The following is a 20,332-nucleotide window of genomic DNA, read 5'->3' as shown; positions in this document are numbered from 1 at the left end:
TTCGGACGCCAACCCCCTATTTCTATTTTTATATTTATTTTAATTTTTATAAATTTAAAATAATGTTTTCTTATATGAATGCATCATAATAAATTACATACAACCCTCTATCTGTATTTTTTATATTTATTTTAATTTTTATAAATTTTAAATAATGTTTTTTTAATATGAATGCATCATAATAAATAACAATAAGTATATGACAAAGTACACATGGATTTTGAAGTAATGGAACAATCGTTATTGACCTTTTTTTAACCTTATGTGAAAAATTAGATTAAATTTTGACTTATATTTTGACTCTTTTTGATTTTAAAGTTATGTTTGCTTTCCCACCTATTATTTTGACCTAATTTTGACGTTTTATTTTCACTCTCTCACTCATAACTTTTGAACTAAGTTTGAGGTTATGTTTACTCTCTGAAAGAAAATAAATTTTAATAGAATTTTTAAAAATACATGTCAGTTTATAACATCTTTTATTGATTGTAACATACTATTAACATTTAGGTCAAACTTCTTTTAACCTATAGGTAAAAAATTTCGTCAAATTTTAATATAAGGTAACGACCTCTTGAAGAATCCTATTTAATTTGCTTTTTTGATATGTAGGTTAAAAATCGGACAAGTGCGAGTTGCACTCGCACTAAGATCGAGGGTTCCGTACACCAAAACTAAACTCATTTTTTATAAATATATATATATATATATATATATATATATATATATATATATATATATATATATATATATATATATGGGTCAGAATTTCTCAAACGGATCACTTTAAAAAAAATAATTTTGTTTTTTATCTAAAATAATTTTTTTTTACTCCTCGTAGAGTAAAAAATAGACCCTGAAAATTTTAGAACAAAAAAAAATTTTTTGTGAATGTTATTAACAATTTAGTTTTTTTGCAGTCTTAAATTAAAAAATTTTTTTCTCGTAAACTATTTGACCGATTTAAAAATTACGATATGGGTTTTCTTCGTCATGAAACAGAGTATTTAAAAATAATTTTGTATTTTAAGAAACTTCATTTTTAATAGTTTTTTATATTAATTGTTTATAAAATGTTAATAACAAATTGTGTTCTGCGCCTCCAAAAAAAAAAAAAAAATTGCCTAGTATTGCCCACATTCCCCTGAAAACAAAACCGTTTTGAAAAAAAATGTACGTTAATTACGAAAAAAGTTATTAAAAAATAACTGTGGCGGTGCACAGCGATTCATGACTCGCAAACATGGCTCTCATGGCACCTGTGTGCATTGGCGCTACACTGCATGTTTGTATAGGGTAAGTGTACCAATTGCCGAGGGTGTTCCATTTGTCGATGTTACCATGGTAATAACCAAAAAATATTGTCTAAAATGTCTCATTTGTTTGTTTATATAATATTAATATATTTTTTCACATTTATAACGCATAAAAAAATTAAAATTTATTACTTTTTTTCATTTACAATGTGCTACACTGTTTAAATAAAATTCAAAGTTTGTTTACTCGACAACAGGAACCATCCTCGACAATTGGTACGTTTACCCTACTCTGTATCAGTCTCAATATTTAAGAGAAAGCTAAAGTTTTAAATTATTTAATTAATAATTTGTTTTCTTTATGTTTAAGTGACTTATTATTGCAGTTATATGTCACATTTAACAAAAAGTCTTAAGACAGAAAATATTTGTTGCATGCTACTTTCTTTTTTTTTGGTTCAAAATAATATAAGAAAGCAATTAAATAATTACAATATCATAAATGTATAAATTATATAAATATCAATTAAACATAACATACTACAATGTAAACTCCAATATTATATATTTTTTAATATATAATATTTGGTTTTCCTAATTTCATGGCTAGGATTCAGATCGATGCTTTTTTGTTTTTACCAGAAAACAAGTGAATCGCGAAACGTTCGTTCAGTGTTTTTAGCTTTTTAATGGTTAACATAGTTAGGACATTACCTATAAAGTAAATCGCGAAGTATTTTAAATTGAAAATTTTTTGAAATAATTTAGGGGTATTTTTCTTAAAAATGGTTCAGCCTAATAAGTGTTGCAATCCATGTGGGAAAAAAAATCATTCTCGTGTATACAAAAATTTAAAACAAGTGAACGAAAATTGGAGTGCAGTCTTCTCTAAGCTAGTTGGAAAATATGTTTGTGATCCGTGTAGGCAATTGTTTAGAAAGAAGAAAATGACGAAACCAGTGCATGCACCTAGCATTCCTGCGAATAAAAAAATCGAAAGTAGTTCAAGTGATAGTTCGGATTCTGACAATGAATTACGCGATCTTTCATATGAAGCGGCAAATGTAAAGTTTAAAAGAAGGAAGTTAACATCTGACGTAGAATCGAAGCAAATTAATGACATTCGACTTGCTATATCGAAAGCCCTTTCAAGAAGAGAAAAAATCATGTTGTTAACTACATTGCCAAGCGACTGGAGTATTCGAAAAATGCAACATGAATTCAATGTTTCTCGCAGAATGGCTTCAATGGCAAAAAAATTAAGGAAGTCATCCGGTTACGGGTCTCAACCTCAGTCGAAAAAAGGTCGTCCAATTTCTTCTGATATTATTGAAAAAGTCGAAGAGTTTTACGCCTTAGATGATTGCAGTCGAGTTATGCCGGGCAAAAAAGATTGTATTCCTATTGTAAAAAATGGAAAAAAGGAATATGTGCCAAAACGATTATTGCTATTTGATATTAAAATCATTCATGAAAAATTTTCATTGAAATATCCTGACAATAAAATAAGTCTATCCCTTTTTACCAAGCTTCGCCCACGAAATTGCATTCCCATGGGATGTAGTGGTAGCCATAACGTCTGTGTGTGTAAAACACATCAGAATATGAAGCTTAAATTAAATGCAATAAATGGTGCTTTAAAAAATGTAATGGGTCGTTGTGATTTTACAAAAACTATTATTCTTAAACAAATGATTTGCGAAAATCCAACACCAGCTTGTTATTTTTCGACTTGTGGCAATTGCCCCGGTACTAAATCATTTCGTGATTCAATATATACATCATTTCATGAATGTAACATTCAGGAAATAAGTTTCACACAGTGGAAGTCTACCGACAGGTAAAAAATTTTTATTTTATACTATAATACACTGGAAAATTTTTTAGAATTTGTTTAAGAAAAGGATAGTTTCTTATTTATTATTATTTATAATTTCACTTTTTGAATATCTCTTTTTGCTTCCTCATGAGGAAGCTTTGCATTCGTGACGATTTTCAATTTTTCAAAAGAAGGTTATATGGATGAATTTTTTATAAAATTTTTTCAAAAAAAATTTTTTTTTGTATTTTTGGAAATAATTTTTTTATTTGTTAATATTTTTATTAATTATTTTCAAAATTACATTCCTGACAAGAAAACGAATCGATTGATGTATACAAAGTATATTTTTTATCAAAATTTTTCAAATTAGTAGATATTTTTCTTTTTCACAAATTCAAATTTTGTATTTTTTTTATCATTTATTTAATATTAAATATTAAATTACGCTAAAATTTTGTACCTGAATTACGTCACGAATATCTATTTATATATTAAGGAAGCTAAATGGTCAAAAATGAACAACTTGTTTATTTTTTTTATGTGCTATATTTTTACTTTTATTTTTTATTAATGCAAAAAAAAATTGTTTACAAAGATTATCGTATACTCATAAAATAAATATTTACTACCAGAGTTTTTTTAGTTTTGTTAGATTACAAAATTTTTTATAAATTTATAAAAATTTCCCAGACTTTGAATGAAATTCCCTGACTTTTCCATGACTTTCCTGAGCGCAGGACACTCTGAATATTATTAATTATTATTTAATATTAATATAATTCTAGGGCTGAACTATCTATTGAAACGCAATCGATTAAAGACTTCGTTGAGACTCTGGATGATGAATTATGTATCCTTTAAAAGCATGATTTTCTTGCCAATTCACAAGGCGATCACTTGAAGCAATTACAAAATTCAATTGGGCAGGGAGAATTTATCGTATTGCTTGACTTTGCTGAAAATTATACTTTTTGTATTCAAGATGTTATTCAGGCTCATCACTGGAATAATGACCAAGTGACAATTCATCCCTACGTTTTATATTACCGGCGTAATAATAATCTGGAACATCACAACTTTGTGATTGTTTCAGAATGTAATAAACACGACGCGACTGCTGTTAATTTGTTTAACAAAAAAATGATTTTATATTTAAAAAACATTCACGGGGAGCAAAATGTTAGAAAATTAATATTTTTTTCAGACGGAGCTGGGTCTCAGTATAAAAATAAATATAATTTTTCTAACGTTGCAAATTACAAAGAAACATTAGGAATAACAGTTGAATGGCACTTCTTTGCCACTTCACACGGCAAAGGCCCTTGCGACGGTATTGGTGGGTCAATAAAATGTTTAGCAAAAAAAGCCAGCCTTCAGCGTCCTGTGGAAAATCAAATAACCACCCCTAACATTTTTTTTCAATGGGCACAAGGATTTTTTAAAAAAATCGATTTTGCTTTCGGGACAACAGCTGAATACAACGCAGAGTACAGATCTTTACAAAAAAGATATCGAAATGCAATTGCAGTCAAAAATACCCGCCAGTTTCATTCTTTTGAATTTGTTGACAAAAATACCGTTTTATGTCGAATGTTCTCTGCTTCTCAAGAATTTGTTGAATGTAAAATATAGAGTAAGATAAAATAAGCTGAAATCGTTCAAGTTCGTAAAAAATTTATTGATATTAATAATTAAGAGATTTGTTTATTTTGTCATTTATGTCAAATGTATCTATATAAAATGTTAAATTATATTGTAATATTAATTTATTTAAACGGAAATTTTATATAAATAAAAATATATATACTAATAATTCAAAACTTTAGCTTTTTCTTAAATATTGAGACTGATACAGCGTATACAAACATGCAGTGTAGCGCCAATGCACACAGGTGCCATGAGAGCCATGTTTGCGAGTCATGAATCGCTGTGCACCGCCACAGTTATTTTTTAATAACTTTTTTCGTAATTAACGTACATTTTTTTTCAAAACGGTTTTGTTTTTAGGGGAATGTGGGCAATACTAGGCAATTTTTTTTTTTTTTTTTGGAGGCGCAGAACACAATTTGTTATTAACATTTTATAAACAATTAATATAAAAAACTATTAAAAATGAAGTTTCTTAAAATACAAAATTATTTTTAAATACTCTGTTTCATGACGAAGAAAACCCATATCGTAATTTTTAAATCGGTCAAATAGTTTACGAGAAAAAAATTTTTTAATTTAAGACTGCAAAAAAACTAAATTGTTAATAACATTCACAAAAAATTTTTTTTTGTTCTAAAATTTTCAGGGTCTATTTTTTACTCTACGAGGAGTAAAAAAAAATTATTTTAGATAAAAAACAAAATTATTTTTTTTAAAGTGATCCGTTTGAGAAATTCTGACCCATATATATATATATATATAAGAAAAATGATTGATTAATATTAACATATATAATATATTTATTTAATTTATTTTATATATATATATATGTGACGCTCCACGAGAAAAAGGACCTTAGCTGCAAAAAAATTAATTTTGAGTTATTTATATCATTTCGTACTTTTTGAGTTGCTCTTTCATATACAAAAGGCAAAAATAATTTCTACTTACAGGTTTTTTTGTTATCAATGTTTAAAAATGAACCTTTTGAGTGTTTACACCTGGTTGTTTAGAAAATCAGCCCCTCTACTTTCTAACACAACTACACAGGTTATGTACGTACAACTCATGCGCTTCGTGTAACATGGATAACTATCAATGTGAAGTGAGTAGTGGGACTGACTTTCAATGAAACGTCTTGACCAATCAGAGTGGTTCCACTTTAAATGCCTCTCCTGCAAAATTCGTCTGTAAGTCATAAGGTCCCTTTTCTCGTGGAGCGTCACATATATATATTTATTTTTATTTTTATCTTCGCCAATCACATTATCTTTATTTTTCTGTTATTTACACTTAAAAAAAATATACAAACTGAATTTTAACTCACCACATTGAAATTTATAAAAGTTAAATTAGTGACACTGTAATTTTTTCAAAAAGTTCAAATTCTTGCCCTTAAATTTCGCAAATATCTCAAACAATCATGTTCGCTATATTTTTACCTTAATCTTCACTTAAAAATGAAGATCCCTACCGAATTATAGCTCATCAAATTAAGATTCCTAAAAGTTCAAAAGGGGAAGAGAAAAGTGTCATTTTTTGCAATTTTTTTCGTAAAAATTCAATTTCTTTCCCTCCTAGTTCGCAAATATGTCCGTCAATCGGGTTCGCTATATTTTTACCTCAATTTTCACTAAAAAATAAAGATCTCTACCGAATTTCAGCTCACTAGGTTGAGATTTATAAAAGTTAACCGCAGGAACAGGGTCATTTTTTACAATTTTTTCGAAAAAATTGAATTTCTTTCCCTCTTAGTTCGCAAATATGTCCGTCAATCGGGTTCGCTATATTTTTCCTGTAATCTGCACTTGAAACTGAAGATCCCTACCGAATTTCAGCTCATAAGGTTAAGATTTGTAAAAGTTAAGGGGGGGACAGGGTCATTTTTTGCAATTTTTTCGAAAAAATTGAATTTCTTTCCCTTCTAGTTCGCAAATATGTCCGTCAATCAGGTTCGCTATATTTTTCCTGTAATCTGCACTTGAAACTGAAGATCCCTACCGAATTTCAGCTCATAAGGTTAAGATTTGTAAAAGTTAAGGGGGGGACAGGGTCATTTTTTGCAATTTTTTCGAATAAATTGAATTTCTTTCCCCACTAGTTCGCAAATATGTCCGTCAATCGGGTTCGTTATATTTTTCTTGTAATCTGCACTTGAAACTGAAGATCCCTACCGAATTTCAGCTCATAAAGTTGAGATTTGTAAAAGTTAAGGGGGGGGGACAGGGTCATTTTTTGCAACTTTTTCGATAAAATTGAATTTCTTTTCCTCCTATTTCTCAAATATGTTTGTCAATCGGGTTCGCTATATCTTTCCTGTAATCTGCACTTAAAACTGAAGATCCCTACATAATTTCAACTCACCAGGTTAAGATTTGTAAAAGTTAAGGGGGGGACAGCCCATTTTGCGTGGCTGGGACGGACACACGAGTGATTTCATAAGGGTTCCGTCAGTACACCTATGGTGTACGGAACCCTAAAAATATGTCAAATTTGACCTAAATTTTGAAGACCCTTTTAAATGCTTAAATTTTTTGGGCCCTTAAAATTGCCCTACATTTTGAGGGCAGAGGGAATTGTTTTTCAATTTTTTACCTGTAGGTTAAAACTGTCCTTCAAATTGACATAAATTTTAAGAGAAGAGGGATTAGTTTGTCAATTTTTGACCTACAGGTTGAATCTGCCTTTAAAATTAACCTAAATTTTGCGATCAGAGGGAATTGTTTGTCAATTTTTGACCTGTAGATTAAAACTGCCCTTAAAATTGACCTACATTTTGAGGTCAGAGAGAATTGTTTGTGAATTTTTGACGTTTAGGTCAAAACTACCCTTAAAATTGACCTACATTTTGAGGGCAGAGGGAATTATTTGTCAATTTTTACCTGAAGATTAAAACTGTCCTTCAAATTGACATAAATTTTAAGGGCAGAGGGATTAGTTTGTCAATTTTTGACCTGTAGGTTAAATCTGCCTTTAAAATAGACCTAAATTTTGAGGGTAGAGGGAATTGTTTGTCAATTTTTGACCTGTAGGTTAAAACTGCCCTTAAATTTGACCTAAATTTTGAGGGCAGAGCGATAAGTTTATCAATTTTTGACTTTTAAGTCAAAGCTACCCTTAAAATTGACTTAAATTTTGAGGGCATATTGGTTAGTATGTCAATTTTTTACCTGTAGGTTAAATCTGCCTTTAAAATTGATTTAAATTTTGAAGGCTGAGGGATTAGCTTGTCAATTTTTGACCTGTAGGTTAAAACTGCCCTTAAAATTGACCTGAATTTAGGTCAAATGTAACTTGTTTCTGACTGTGGGCCTACCTTAACAGTGGGCCAACCTTTACTAGGTTCCCTCTACTATAAGGGGCCCTTAGAAATCCTGACTCTGCGGCGGCTGCGAAATGTTTTTTTATAATAGGATTTTAGTCAACCTCTTAAAATCGGCCAAAAATATTTTGTTCTATTCTGTATCGAAAAAAACAGATACGTATTTTTTTATTTTTGAGTGATAATTTTTTATTTTATTTTTGTTTTTATAAAATAATTATTATTTTTTATTTTATTTTTGTTTAATTGTCCAAATTTTCGAGTTATGAATTTTCGAAATTTTGACTTGTAATAATTGTAGACCCATATTCAGTAGCTTATAAATCCGAAAATATTGAGTTTAAGAAAAAGTTGTCAAAAAACGAAAGTTTTAGTTTTCTTTCGACTTTTAAGAAATGTAAACAAAAAATTTTTTTAAATTTTTTAAAACATTTTTTTATAAACAAATTAATTTTTTTAACTTTTGGCCGGATTTTTTTATTTTTTTTTAATTTATTTGTTTCTCATAATATTGAGTAGATTTTTCAAAAAATCCCGAAATGGCCTTGATGTGTTAAATAAGTTTTAAAACATTTTCAAAAATCACTTGCAAGCATCACAGAGGGATTATTTTACAATTAACTTTTACTACAGCGTAGACTCTTTAATTTAAGACAAAAAACACTCAAATAGATATAAAATTATACGCTGTAGACATTCTTAAAAGTTAATTGTAAAATAATCCCTCTGTGATGCTTGCAAGTGATTTTTGAAAATGTTTTAAAACTCATTTAACACATCAGGCCCATTTCGGGACTTTTTGGAAAATTTCCACTATATTATAAGGTATAAATAAATTTTTAAAAAATAAAAAAAAAATCTGGCCTAAAGTTAAAAAAAATTAATTTGTTAATAAAAAAAATTTTTTTTTTAAATATATAAAAAAAAATTTTTAATAAAAAATTTTAAAAAAATTTTTCGTTTACATTTCTTAAAAGTCGAAAGAAAACTCAAACTTTCGTTGTTTGACAACTTTTTCCTAAACTCAATATTTTCGGATTTATAAGCTACTGAATATAGGTCTACAATTACAAGTCCAAAATTTCGAAAATTCATATCTCGAAAATTTGGACAATTGAAACAAAAATAAAAAAATACGTATATCTGTTTTTTTCGATACAGAATAGAAAAAAAATATTTTTGACCGATTTTTAGAGGTCGACTAAAATCTTACGTGGAATTGCCCATATATATGTTTTTTTCAAAAAAAGAATCAGCTACGATTTTCGGAAATGAAAATTTGGAATCTTAGAACGATTCCAGATAAAACTGCGTTAGCACAATTTTGACTCATTTTAGGTAAACCTAAAAGTGCTTGAAGACCACCGTGCTTAATCTTTTAAGTCGGTTTTTTTGCAGTCGGGGGGCTCGTTTTTAACACCTATTTTTAGGACTTTATTATAAAAAGTACCCGTGCAGAAATCGCCACTTTTGTTCCCGATTACCGCCCTGGCCCCGGTCGGGTTTTCATGATCTGGCCCCGACTTCGTGGCCCCGACCAGGACCAGGCCGGGTTTGCCCAAGGATCTACAAACAGCGCACAATGGGATTTTTTTTACAATTTACTGTTCAAAACTGTCTACAGCCTACAATTCTTAACCGGTTTCAGTATTCTTTATTTTAAATTAAAGGCAAATAAATTCTTAAGACATCCCTTAAGGTCAATTTTTTAGTTCTTAATTGTTTATAATTTTTATTTTCAATCAAAGTTAACAAATTAATACAATTTTTCAAAAAAGGAGGCTTATTTTCTTATTCCGTTGCTGCATATGATCTGAATCAGTTCAAATTAATACAATATGACCACCACACAATTAATAAAACAGAAAGTAATTTATATCAATTGTTATAAACAGTATTAATTAACAAATAGTTAACTTTGATTTCTTTCCACTAAAAAATGTTTTTTTCACCTTTTCTTTTTAATTTAAGTTCATTTAAAGAATATTTGTCCTTTTTGATTATAAAATAACTTATTTAAATTGTTATAAACAATATTAATTAACAAATAGTTAACATTGATTCCTATTCCACTAAAAATTTTTTTTCACATTTTCTTTTTAATTTAAGTCTATTTAAAGAATATTTGTCCTTTTTGATTAAAAAATAACTTATTTAAATTGTTATAAACAATATATTAAATAATAAATAGTTATGTAACTTACGTTCCTGTCCACCAAAAAAATTTTTTTCACATCTACTTTTTAATTTAAGTTCATTTTAAAAATATGTGTCCTTTTTGTTTAAAAAATAACTTATTTAAATGGTTACAAATAATATTAATTAACAAATAGTTAATTTTTGTTCCTTTCCACCAAAAATTTTTTTTTCACGTTTACTTTTTTATTTGGATAATGTTAAAAGACCACGGATATATAATATTAAATATTTAAATAAGTTATATTATAAGAAAAAAGACATATTAATATTTTTTATTGGAGAGGAATCAAAGTTAACTATTTGTTAATTAATGTTGTTTATGACAATTGAAATATATTACTTTATAGGTTTTTAATTGTCTGCTGGTAATATTGGATTAATTTGAACTGATTTAGAGCATGTGCAGTAACGGAATAAGAAAATAAACGTCCGTTTTTAAAAAATTGTGTTAATTTGTTAACTTTGATTGAAATTTGAAAATAAAAATTATAAACAATTAAAAACTCAAAAATTGGCCTCGAGGGATGTCTTAGGAATTTATTCTCCTTTAATTTAAAACAATAGGACAAACGCACCAATTATTTTTCACACTTAAATTGAAATTCCATGTTTAAGGCAAAAAAATAAATTATTATTAATTAATAATTTTTAGTATTATTGTGAATTATTAATAATAAAAATTTTTTTATTATTTTAAAAAATAGTTAAATTATAAATAATAGAGAATAAATAATTAAATTAATAATTTTTACCATATTATTATGATAAACATATTAATTTATATATATATATATAACATACATTTTTAATAATTTTTCTATAAATAAATATGATACAGTCAATTTATTATGATAATACTGTATATAACGGTCCCATGATTCAAAAGGAAGTTTAAGCGAGGTCGCTTCCAAGCTTGCGTGGCTTTGCGGTATGTGTATTTGACTTGCGTCCTCGAGGTCTAGGGTTCGATCCCCCGTGCGTGCGATATTTTTCCGTCTTAGTTTTAAGTGTTTTGTGTATAATTCTTAATAATGTTACATAAAGTATAGGTTTAAATAATTATTAACAATAATAATAATAAATTAGGCATTAATTTAAATAAGATAGTCTGTCTAAATTAATGAAAGAAAATAAGAAAAATATTTTTTTTAAAAACTTAGTTCAATAAAAGCAATTCTAATAATTATTTACATTTTTAATGACATTCATAAAAGTTTATTTACTACAAAAATAATAATAATTATTAATATTGAAGTAAATACTCCCCATGCTTTAATAATCAAATAACGAGCTTTAATATAATAAAATGCAGTCAGTATTGGATTTCTACCTGGGTAGCGAAAAGATCGGGGGAAATCCCATGGCCCCGACCGGGTCCCGACAGGGCGGACAGATCGGGCAAAGTGCCATGGCCCCGGTCGGTTTTAGTGTTTCAACCAGACCGGGGCCAGGTCGGGTTGCCAGATCGGGGCCCGGTTTGTCCCGATCTGGCCCCGATCTGGCCCCGGTCAAAATTTCTGCACGGGTATCGTTCGTAACTTGCGCGAGATTAAAAAAAGCCATCAGTTCACACTTGTTACGAAATGTACTATTACACAATCGACGAAAATGTTCACCAATAACGAGTGCACGTACCGAAGTTTAAATCAGATTTCTTTTCACAAACAGAAACCTCAACTGAAAATCCATCTCTTCAAATTGAATATAATTCAACTTTTTATGGCTCGAAATTTCAAGAAGCGTAATCGCGAAACACTAAATCATTTGGACTAGTGAAATAACCAAAATTATAACTTTATTTCCAAGTCTTCGTTAATCACTAAGTTACAAATCAAAAATTCTCAACACATGTTCGCGGCTTCGGTTTTCGACGCTATTATTCAATACCGTTTTCGATTATGGACAAATTGCAAAAAAATAGGGCTTTTATGAGCATTATCCCACTTCTGATACTGTAAGGGATGTTTTTAAGGGTATTTAGGTTAAAGTAATACAAAACGGAATAAAATATATAAAAATCATTTAATTAAAAGTCAACTATTATTATGATATATAGGGGAGACTGGGGTAAACCCGCACACTTTTTTCAGATCGGCTAAAATCTAGGAAATTATTCTCTAAATCCAAGTTAATTTATATCATTTTAAAGCTTATGATTTCTACTGAAAAAATAAAAAAGAGTTTTTGATTTATCTTTTTTAGTTTTACTTAGAGAAACTTTTTAATAAACATATACCAAATTTCGAAATCACAATTTTCCAGGGTAAACCCGCTCACTTTATCTTTTCAAGACGGAACAGTTTTATTTTTTAAATATTAAAATTCGTCTTATTCCCGTCTTAAGTATGATTTATTATTGATAATTTATGAGTTGTATAGGGGAGGGTAGGCTACATTGAACCGGGTATTTTATAAAGTCCAAGAACTAATAAAATTTTACTAATTTCGATCAGGTTTTTGTATCAAAATTAAGCTGAAGTACTCCTTTAGTTAATACACACGTTACAAACACAAATTATTATGATTAAATAATTAAATTTAATTTTTTTCTAACAAGTCACACTTTTCTTATTTTGAAGGATGTGTGTCTACATTGAACCACCTCTAATAAAACACTACAATTTACTTCAAAAATAATATTTCCACTTACAAATTGTAAAAAATCTTATTTTCCACTCAAAAAAATAGAAAATTGTTATTTAATTGTTATTACTTGTTAATATAGGAGATTAATGTATTTTAATGTCAGGTTAGGTAGGTAAAGTGACAGTTTGAGTTTATCTCGTTCACAATTGTGATGAAAGCATGTCTTCCAGTATTTTTCTTACTAATTAGTAGAGCAGACAATTTTACAACTCTTAAAATTGAAAATTCTTTGCTTTTTCGGGTGGTTCAATGATGCCGCACTCACTGTATTCACATGACATTCACAACAAAAATTGTTTATAATAAATTTGTGTAAGATTTAAAGTTCTTTATCACATCGGAATATTGAAGTTGACACCCTAAGCGAAATAAATCGCAAGTTTACTAATTTTTAAAACTTCCTATTTCAATAAAAAAACGTCATTATAATTCCACCAAATTTTTTGTTTTGTACGTGAAAAACAGTTTTTTTAGTTTTTCTTTGTAAATAATAAACCTACGTGCCCGAAATTTTTGGACATAGTTTGTTTCAGTAAAACTAACTTATATATTAAATAAGAAAAAATTTCACTCAGTCATTTCTCAGAAAATTGAAGTGGTTCACTGTTGACGCTGGTTCAATGTAGCCTACTCTCCCCTAAACAATTCTATAAACAAGAAATTGGTTTAATAAATAATGAACATAGATTTAATGAATTACAACTATGGATTTAAATAGTGTTATCTTTTATTAAGAGAAAGTGAAATGTAGTTGGGTGAATCTCTCAAAAAGGACAAATGACACGTTCAAGACATTTTTCTAAAAAATATTTAAAATTAATAAAAATAATAGCTGCCATATGATAGTATTTAACACGATTTAATCAGGTCATATGTGAAAAAAAATAAAAAATTTATATTATCTGAAATATTCATATTCATATGGTGCAAAAACTCCATTCCGTTACCGTGCATGAAGCTAATTTTACTCAAAGAATGAATATTACTTCCCATTTAAAATCTAATTTCATCTCTTGTTTAGTAATATTTATTAATTATTCTTTATTTTACTTAAATCCGGAAAAGGTAAGGCAAAATATTTCAAATTCTATTTTCTAGAATTAAATTAGTTTTGTGCGCCATTGAAAACTCCATTCCGTTAGCGGTCACAAATATAAATATTAAAGATAAACAAACATGTTAGGGGAGCAATACAGAGGTAAATAGTATTTAGAATACTAGTGTGATTAAAGATCAGTGCGAATTAGGATAAAAAAAAGAAAATATTCAATATAAATTAGATTTTCAGTTGAGTAGTCGGCATCGACAGAAAGAAACTCCATTCCGTTACCGCCAGTGGCTTTTCCTTTTTTTGGAAAGTAAATGAAAATTTTTATTAATAATTCTTAGAATAATTTTTTATTTTTATAAAACTTAACGACATTTAACGTTTTAATTCAAAGTTTAGAAAATTTTTTAATATATAAGTAATCAATTTAAGCGTCGTCCAAGGGAGCAAAAACTCCATTCCGTAACCGACAGTACTTTTTTCGTTTTTTGCTAAATAAATGATAAATAAATTTAAAACTCATTACCGGGGCTTTCGGAGCCGCTGATTACGAATTTAATGTTAGTTTTTTTTAAATTCAAAATGGCGGATCCAAAATGGCGGACGAAATATTTTAGAATTTAGGGATATGGCTTAAATTTCGTTACTCGGGGGTTTTTGGGGTCGCTGATTACGACTTTAATGTTAGTTTTTTTTAATTCAAAATGGCGGATCCAAAATGGCGGACGAAATATTTCAGAAATTAGTGAAATGGCTTAAATTTCGTTACTCGGGGGTTTTTTGGGTCGCTGATTACGACTTTAATGTTAGTTTTTTTTAATTCGAAATGGCGGATCCAAAATGGCGGACGAAATATTTCAGAAATTAGTGAAATGGCTTAAATTACGTTACTCGGGGGTTTTTGGGGTCGCTAATAACGAATTTAATGTTAGTTTTTTAAAATTCAAAATGGCGGATCCAAAATGGCGGACGAAATAAAATTAATTTTTAAACATTTGACCGCCATATTGGATCCGCCATTAAAAATTTTTGAATTATGACCGCAGATTTGTAATCAGCGACCCCAAAAACCCCCGAGTAACATGTTTTAAGAGAATCCAATTAATTTTCAAATATTTTATCCGACATTTTGAATTAAAAAAAAATAACATCAGATTTGTAATCAGCGACCCCAAAATCCCCTAGAAAACAAATTTGAGAAGAATCCAATCAATTTTTACAAATTGTACCGCCATATTGGATCCGACATTTTGAATTTTTGAATTCTGACCTTAGATTCGTAATCAGCGACCTCGAAAACCCTAGAGTAACCATTTTCAAGCCAATTCACTCATTGTATTTGCGACTAAAAATTAAACAATTATTTTACAATAAACAATTATTTTTTAAACAATAATGTTTATAAAGATCGTAACCACATATTTTAGAGATTTACTATAGTCCTCCTCTTCTCATAGGAATAGTCATTTTAATGTTTTTAAAACTTTTTTTTTTTAATTACAATTTAGAATTTGTTCTTTTTGAGAGATTCGCCCAGTTACAATTTTGGTTTTAATAAGTCATAAATTGTGTTATTGTTAAAATATAATACGTGAAATTATTTTATTCTAAATTTTAAATTTAAAACTAAGTGAACGGCTTTACCCCGACTTCACGTGAGCGACTTTACCCCGAGTGTATTTCTCACATTTCAGAATAAATTCAATTAAATCTTTTTAAAATAAGACAAAACTATAATATGTACTTCGAAGAAGGACATCCAATAGCAACAAAAAAAATTTGCCAGATAAATTAAGACTCAAAAAGTCAAAAATAATTATCGAAAAACTTAAAAATCCAAAATACGTTTTTTTCTGACAGCTCTAAAAACATTTGATCGCCTCTGATTCTATGTTGAATTCATGAAACTAAACGAAAGTTCGTTAATATAAGTTGAATGTTAAGTACTATTCACAGTACCAATATCTCCATCTTAAGTTGAGTTCATAGCGTAAAATCGCTAGTGAGCGGGTTTACCCCAGTCTCTCCTATTTGGCAAGGGCTCACGTCAGACTGACTCGTCATCCTTTGTTGTCGATCTTCAAAACCTTTACAGGCATAAAAACACGTAAACATACACAAGTACATAAATAGAGATAAAGACTAACACCTTATCCTTTAAAGTCCCCAGGTGTCGCACACCCAGTGTGCGGTTTGAGGATGGATTCGTAAGTGTGCGCTTTAAGGGTTAATATAAAATTTACTAAAATTTAGAAAAAACTTATATGAAACTTAGAATAATTATATCAAATGAACAAATTAACAGTTGATCAATAGATCAAAATATTTCATTAGTACAGTTGTAATGATGTCACGTTTTTGGGGGGAGGGGGGGACTCTTCTAAACGTGACACAGTGTATTTTTACATGTGAAATTGCGTGACAGGGGGAGGGAGGGTCTAAAATCCCGAAAAATTGCGTGACATTATTTGTGAACGCTCCCTATAAACAATATTTGAAAATTATTATTTTGATTCAGCGCTACATACCGTACATGTTATTTTATTTTTAAAAATCTTATTTTGCAAAGAAAAAAATTTTTCAAAATTTTTTTAATAGTAAAATGTTTACTATTTTAGTTTCAATCATTTTTAGTGAGTAAAAATTGCAATTGAAGAATAAGTACAATTTTCTGTCAATAAGAAACGATCTCAAATAAACTATTCAAATATAAAATAAATCAAATATATTCAAAATGTTAAAAATTGAACTTATTTATTGTAGTTGCTCAAACGCATTGACAGTAATTTACCAAGTATTTTTTCTGATCTATTTTCTAAGGTCAACCCGGTCTGGCCCTGGCCGGGGACACTCCCATTTATTAACCTGGAGCCAAACCAGAAAATCGGACCGGAGCTAGGTCGGAAATCAGGAACAAATAATGTGAAATTTTCTGCACAGGGTGTTTTAATAAAAGAAAAGTTTCGAAATCAAGTTTAGGTTATTTCTATACGCATTTATTTTGACGTATCGATAACCGATCGGCTATCCTCTTCAGAAAAATATGCTCTGTTAAAAAAAAGAGAAGAAAAACAATATTTTTAATAACAATAAAGTAAAAATCTGTTATTAAAACTTTGATTAACAATCCTGCTTACTGTCATCAACAAGGAAAGATCGATCAATTTTCTTTAAAGGAAATTTGGACAGTTATGAAGTCGCAATTTGTGCAAAGCATGTGTTCCAAAATTAATACTTCATAACAGTTCAAATGCCCTTAATGCAAATAAATATTATTTGTCATAAATAAACATTTATTTCTATTTATAATATTTAAATCATATATACATTTTTACAGGGTATAAAATTAAACTAATAAAAAATATCTACAATAATTGATTCTTTTTACAATTTGCAGAATTACTTCATCCAAATGAACTCTCTTCATCGATGGAGTCATTGGCCGCTTATGATGCATCAGTAGGATCTCCTGGACCCGTGCACCAAAATCAAAGAACCAAACGTATGCGAACAAGTTTTAAACATCATCAACTGCGAACGATGAAAAGTTACTTTGCCATTAATCAAAATCCAGACGCCAAAGACCTCAAACAGTTGGCGCAAAAAACTGGATTATCCAAGCGAGTCCTTCAGGTAATTTAGCAAAAAAAGAATACCTACATTCAAGGAGAAAAAGAAATTTTTCAGATTAAGAATTATGTCCTTCGAAAATATACGATGAGCACAAAAAATACTCTTTGACATAAATTGATAATATGTTTAAACTCAACGTGAATACATTTTTTAAACATCCAGTAATTTTTCATTTTATAGAATTAATTTCAGTTTTTCAATCTATTTTAACGCCTTTCAATAAAATTTTTTTATTCTTTTCTCTCTTAGGACAGAATTTTAATCTTTTATTCTGGAAAAAACATTTTCCTCTGAGAATTTTTTTTACTTTTCTCTTTCAATATTAATTAATCCGACAGATTAGCTCAGTCGGATAGATGCCTCGCTTGGCGGTCGTTTAAGGACCAAGGGTATAGTACCCTTGGTTCGCGCCCATTTGGCTTGGTATTTTTACGGCACGTGAGACAATCTGAGCGGGAGGTTTGACGTCGAGGTATAATGATGTGCACCGTCGATTATTGTCCAGTACACACCATTAGATCTCGACTGTCGATAAACCGGTTGTACTCAGGAGAGGTTTTCTACAGTTTCCCTCTCCACTGGCGAGAAAACCCATTAGACGGGTGGTCCAGGCAAATGCGAGTACTCCTAATTTTCAAGTCGCTCTGTAGGCGCAAAACTTAGTATTAGGAAAATGTATATAAGAAATATTATGTAAGAGAAAATGTAAATACACTTGTATAGCTAGATAAGCTTAAGACGGGTGTATAAACCAAATAAATAAAAAAAATATTAAATAAAATTTCTTCTACGCGGAAAAAACAAATAGAGTTGCTTTTACTTTCATAGTAAAACTTCAATTGGGGGTGGATTACGTAATTTCATTTTTACGTTGATTTTTATTTTAACATTCATTTTCACTTTCACTCTCATTTCCTCTTTGACAAATTTGTATTTTCATTTTCACTTTTACTTTAAAGGATTTTTATTTTCATTTCCACTTCCAGTTTGACAGAATTTTATTGTCACTTTAATTTTCATCTTTAATATATTTACACTTTCACTGTAATTTTCACTTTTATTTTTTGCAATTTTATTTTCACTTTAGTAGAAATTTTTTTCACATTTAATTTCGCTTTCACTTTAATAGTTGATATTATTAATTGATTTTATTTTCACTTTCACATATTCATTAAAATGTTAAATCTATTCATTTAAAATTTTAATGAATATGTGAAAGTGAAAATAAAATTCTGTTTAAGTGAAAGTAAAAATTGCAAATTATAAATGAGAGTGGAAATAAAAATCTTTCAGAGTAAAAGTGAAAATAAAATAAATAAATTTGTCATCGTTAAAATGAAAATGAAAGTGAAAATAAAAATATGTGAAAGTGAAAATGAAACTGAGAATGAAAATGAAAGTAGAAATGAAATTAAATAATCGCCCTTTTGTCAGGAACTTCTGTGCTTTTCTGGTAACTTTTAATATTTTCGGATTAAGTGATTGTAAGTGAATTTTTCTTATGCTTTTTTCTTGTCGCTTAACTTTTCTTTGGGATAATTTTCTCTTTAAATTTTTCTTACGCTATTATTTCCTGGGACACAATTTTTCCTTGGAATATTTTTGGACTCTTCTTTTCGTATTTCAATTGGATTTTTACGCTTCTTTCCTTCATACAAGATTTTTTCTTGGAATATTTTTTAACTATTCTCTTTCTTTTTTAATCTTCTTATTTAATTTAAGTTCTTTTTCATTTTATCCTTTAATTTCTTTTTAAATACCATTTTTTTATTACATTTTTGTCACTATAATAAATGGAATTTCACTTATTATAAGTGTATATGCACTTATTGAACGAGAGAGCGACTTATAACTTACAAATACGTGAATTTTCACATATTTAAATTTAGAGAGTTTTCCCTCAAAATTCATATCTAATTTACAAATTTTATTTTCCACTCTGAAATTCAAACGAAAGGAGTTGAATTTTTTAGAGTCCCAGAAATATAATTCTCGAATTTCAGGTATGGTTTCAAAACGCGAGGGCGAAATGGAGACGAAACATAATGCGTCAAGAGGGTAACAGCAGTTCGAATAATGTCGTATGTCCAGGTACTCCAGCGTCGTTGAGCACTGGAGTCGACTCGCCAGGAGTGGGATCAACTTCCGGTATTCTAGGCGACAGCAACAGTATGCCATCAACGTCCATTGAGGAGTTACATGCACTTCATCATTTACATTCCGGTGTTTCTTCTCAGGTATCTTTTTCTGATCTTTACTGACGAGGACAACAACAAGTGGAAGAGAAATCTTTTCGTTCAACGTCAAATCATCTTGATTAATTGTAGTCAAAAAAAGAAACAGAAAAAACGGTGCTTACAAAACTCTTCACTTGAGTGCTAAAATTTTCATAATCGAAACCCAAAGAAAAAAAGATTACGTTCAAAGAAAAGTGTTTTAAGATTTAGAGAAACGACTTGAAAGTTAAAAAGTAATTTCGAAATTTTCCTAATTATGCAAATTGATAACATTTATATTCGTTTTATTCGAATTCTTTCAATTCTAACAAAAAGATTTCTTATTTTATTTTTCAATTTTGTGCTATTTTACATGGAATTTAAAAGATCGATTATACAGAAAAATGTAGAAAAGAGTTCGCTGCAGTGATGAAAGTTTTCAGAAAACTCCGAAAATATTTATAAGATTGCTTTTAAGTCGAATCAGTGATAATAAAATAATAGTTCCAAGCATATCCGAATTACCAAAGTTCTAGATAA

General features: G+C 28.9%; 1 protein-coding gene across 3 annotated transcripts in view; it reads left to right on the top strand.

Annotated features, from left to right (window-relative positions):
• The window catches only part of LOC122497674 (LIM/homeobox protein Lhx9-like), a 124,788-nt gene extending 104,725 nt beyond the window's left edge, over positions 1-20,063 (top strand). For all 3 annotated transcript variants that reach the window (XM_043604922.1, XM_043604921.1, XM_043604923.1), the window contains exons 6-7: positions 17,341-17,576; positions 19,580-20,063. In XM_043604922.1, the coding sequence (XP_043460857.1) occupies positions 17,341-17,576; positions 19,580-19,837 (494 nt within the window). In that variant the 3' untranslated portion in view covers positions 19,838-20,063. The remainder of the gene's footprint in view (positions 1-17,340; positions 17,577-19,579) is intronic.
• The last annotated feature ends 269 nt before the right edge of the window (positions 20,064-20,332 follow it).

This window comes from Leptopilina heterotoma, unplaced genomic scaffold (genome assembly GCF_015476425.1).
Source record: "Leptopilina heterotoma isolate Lh14 unplaced genomic scaffold, ASM1547642v1 Lhet_135, whole genome shotgun sequence".
NCBI lineage: Eukaryota > Metazoa > Arthropoda > Insecta > Hymenoptera > Figitidae > Leptopilina > Leptopilina heterotoma.
Note: the sequence above shows the minus strand (reverse complement) of the source record. Positions and strands in the feature narration are given on the sequence as shown.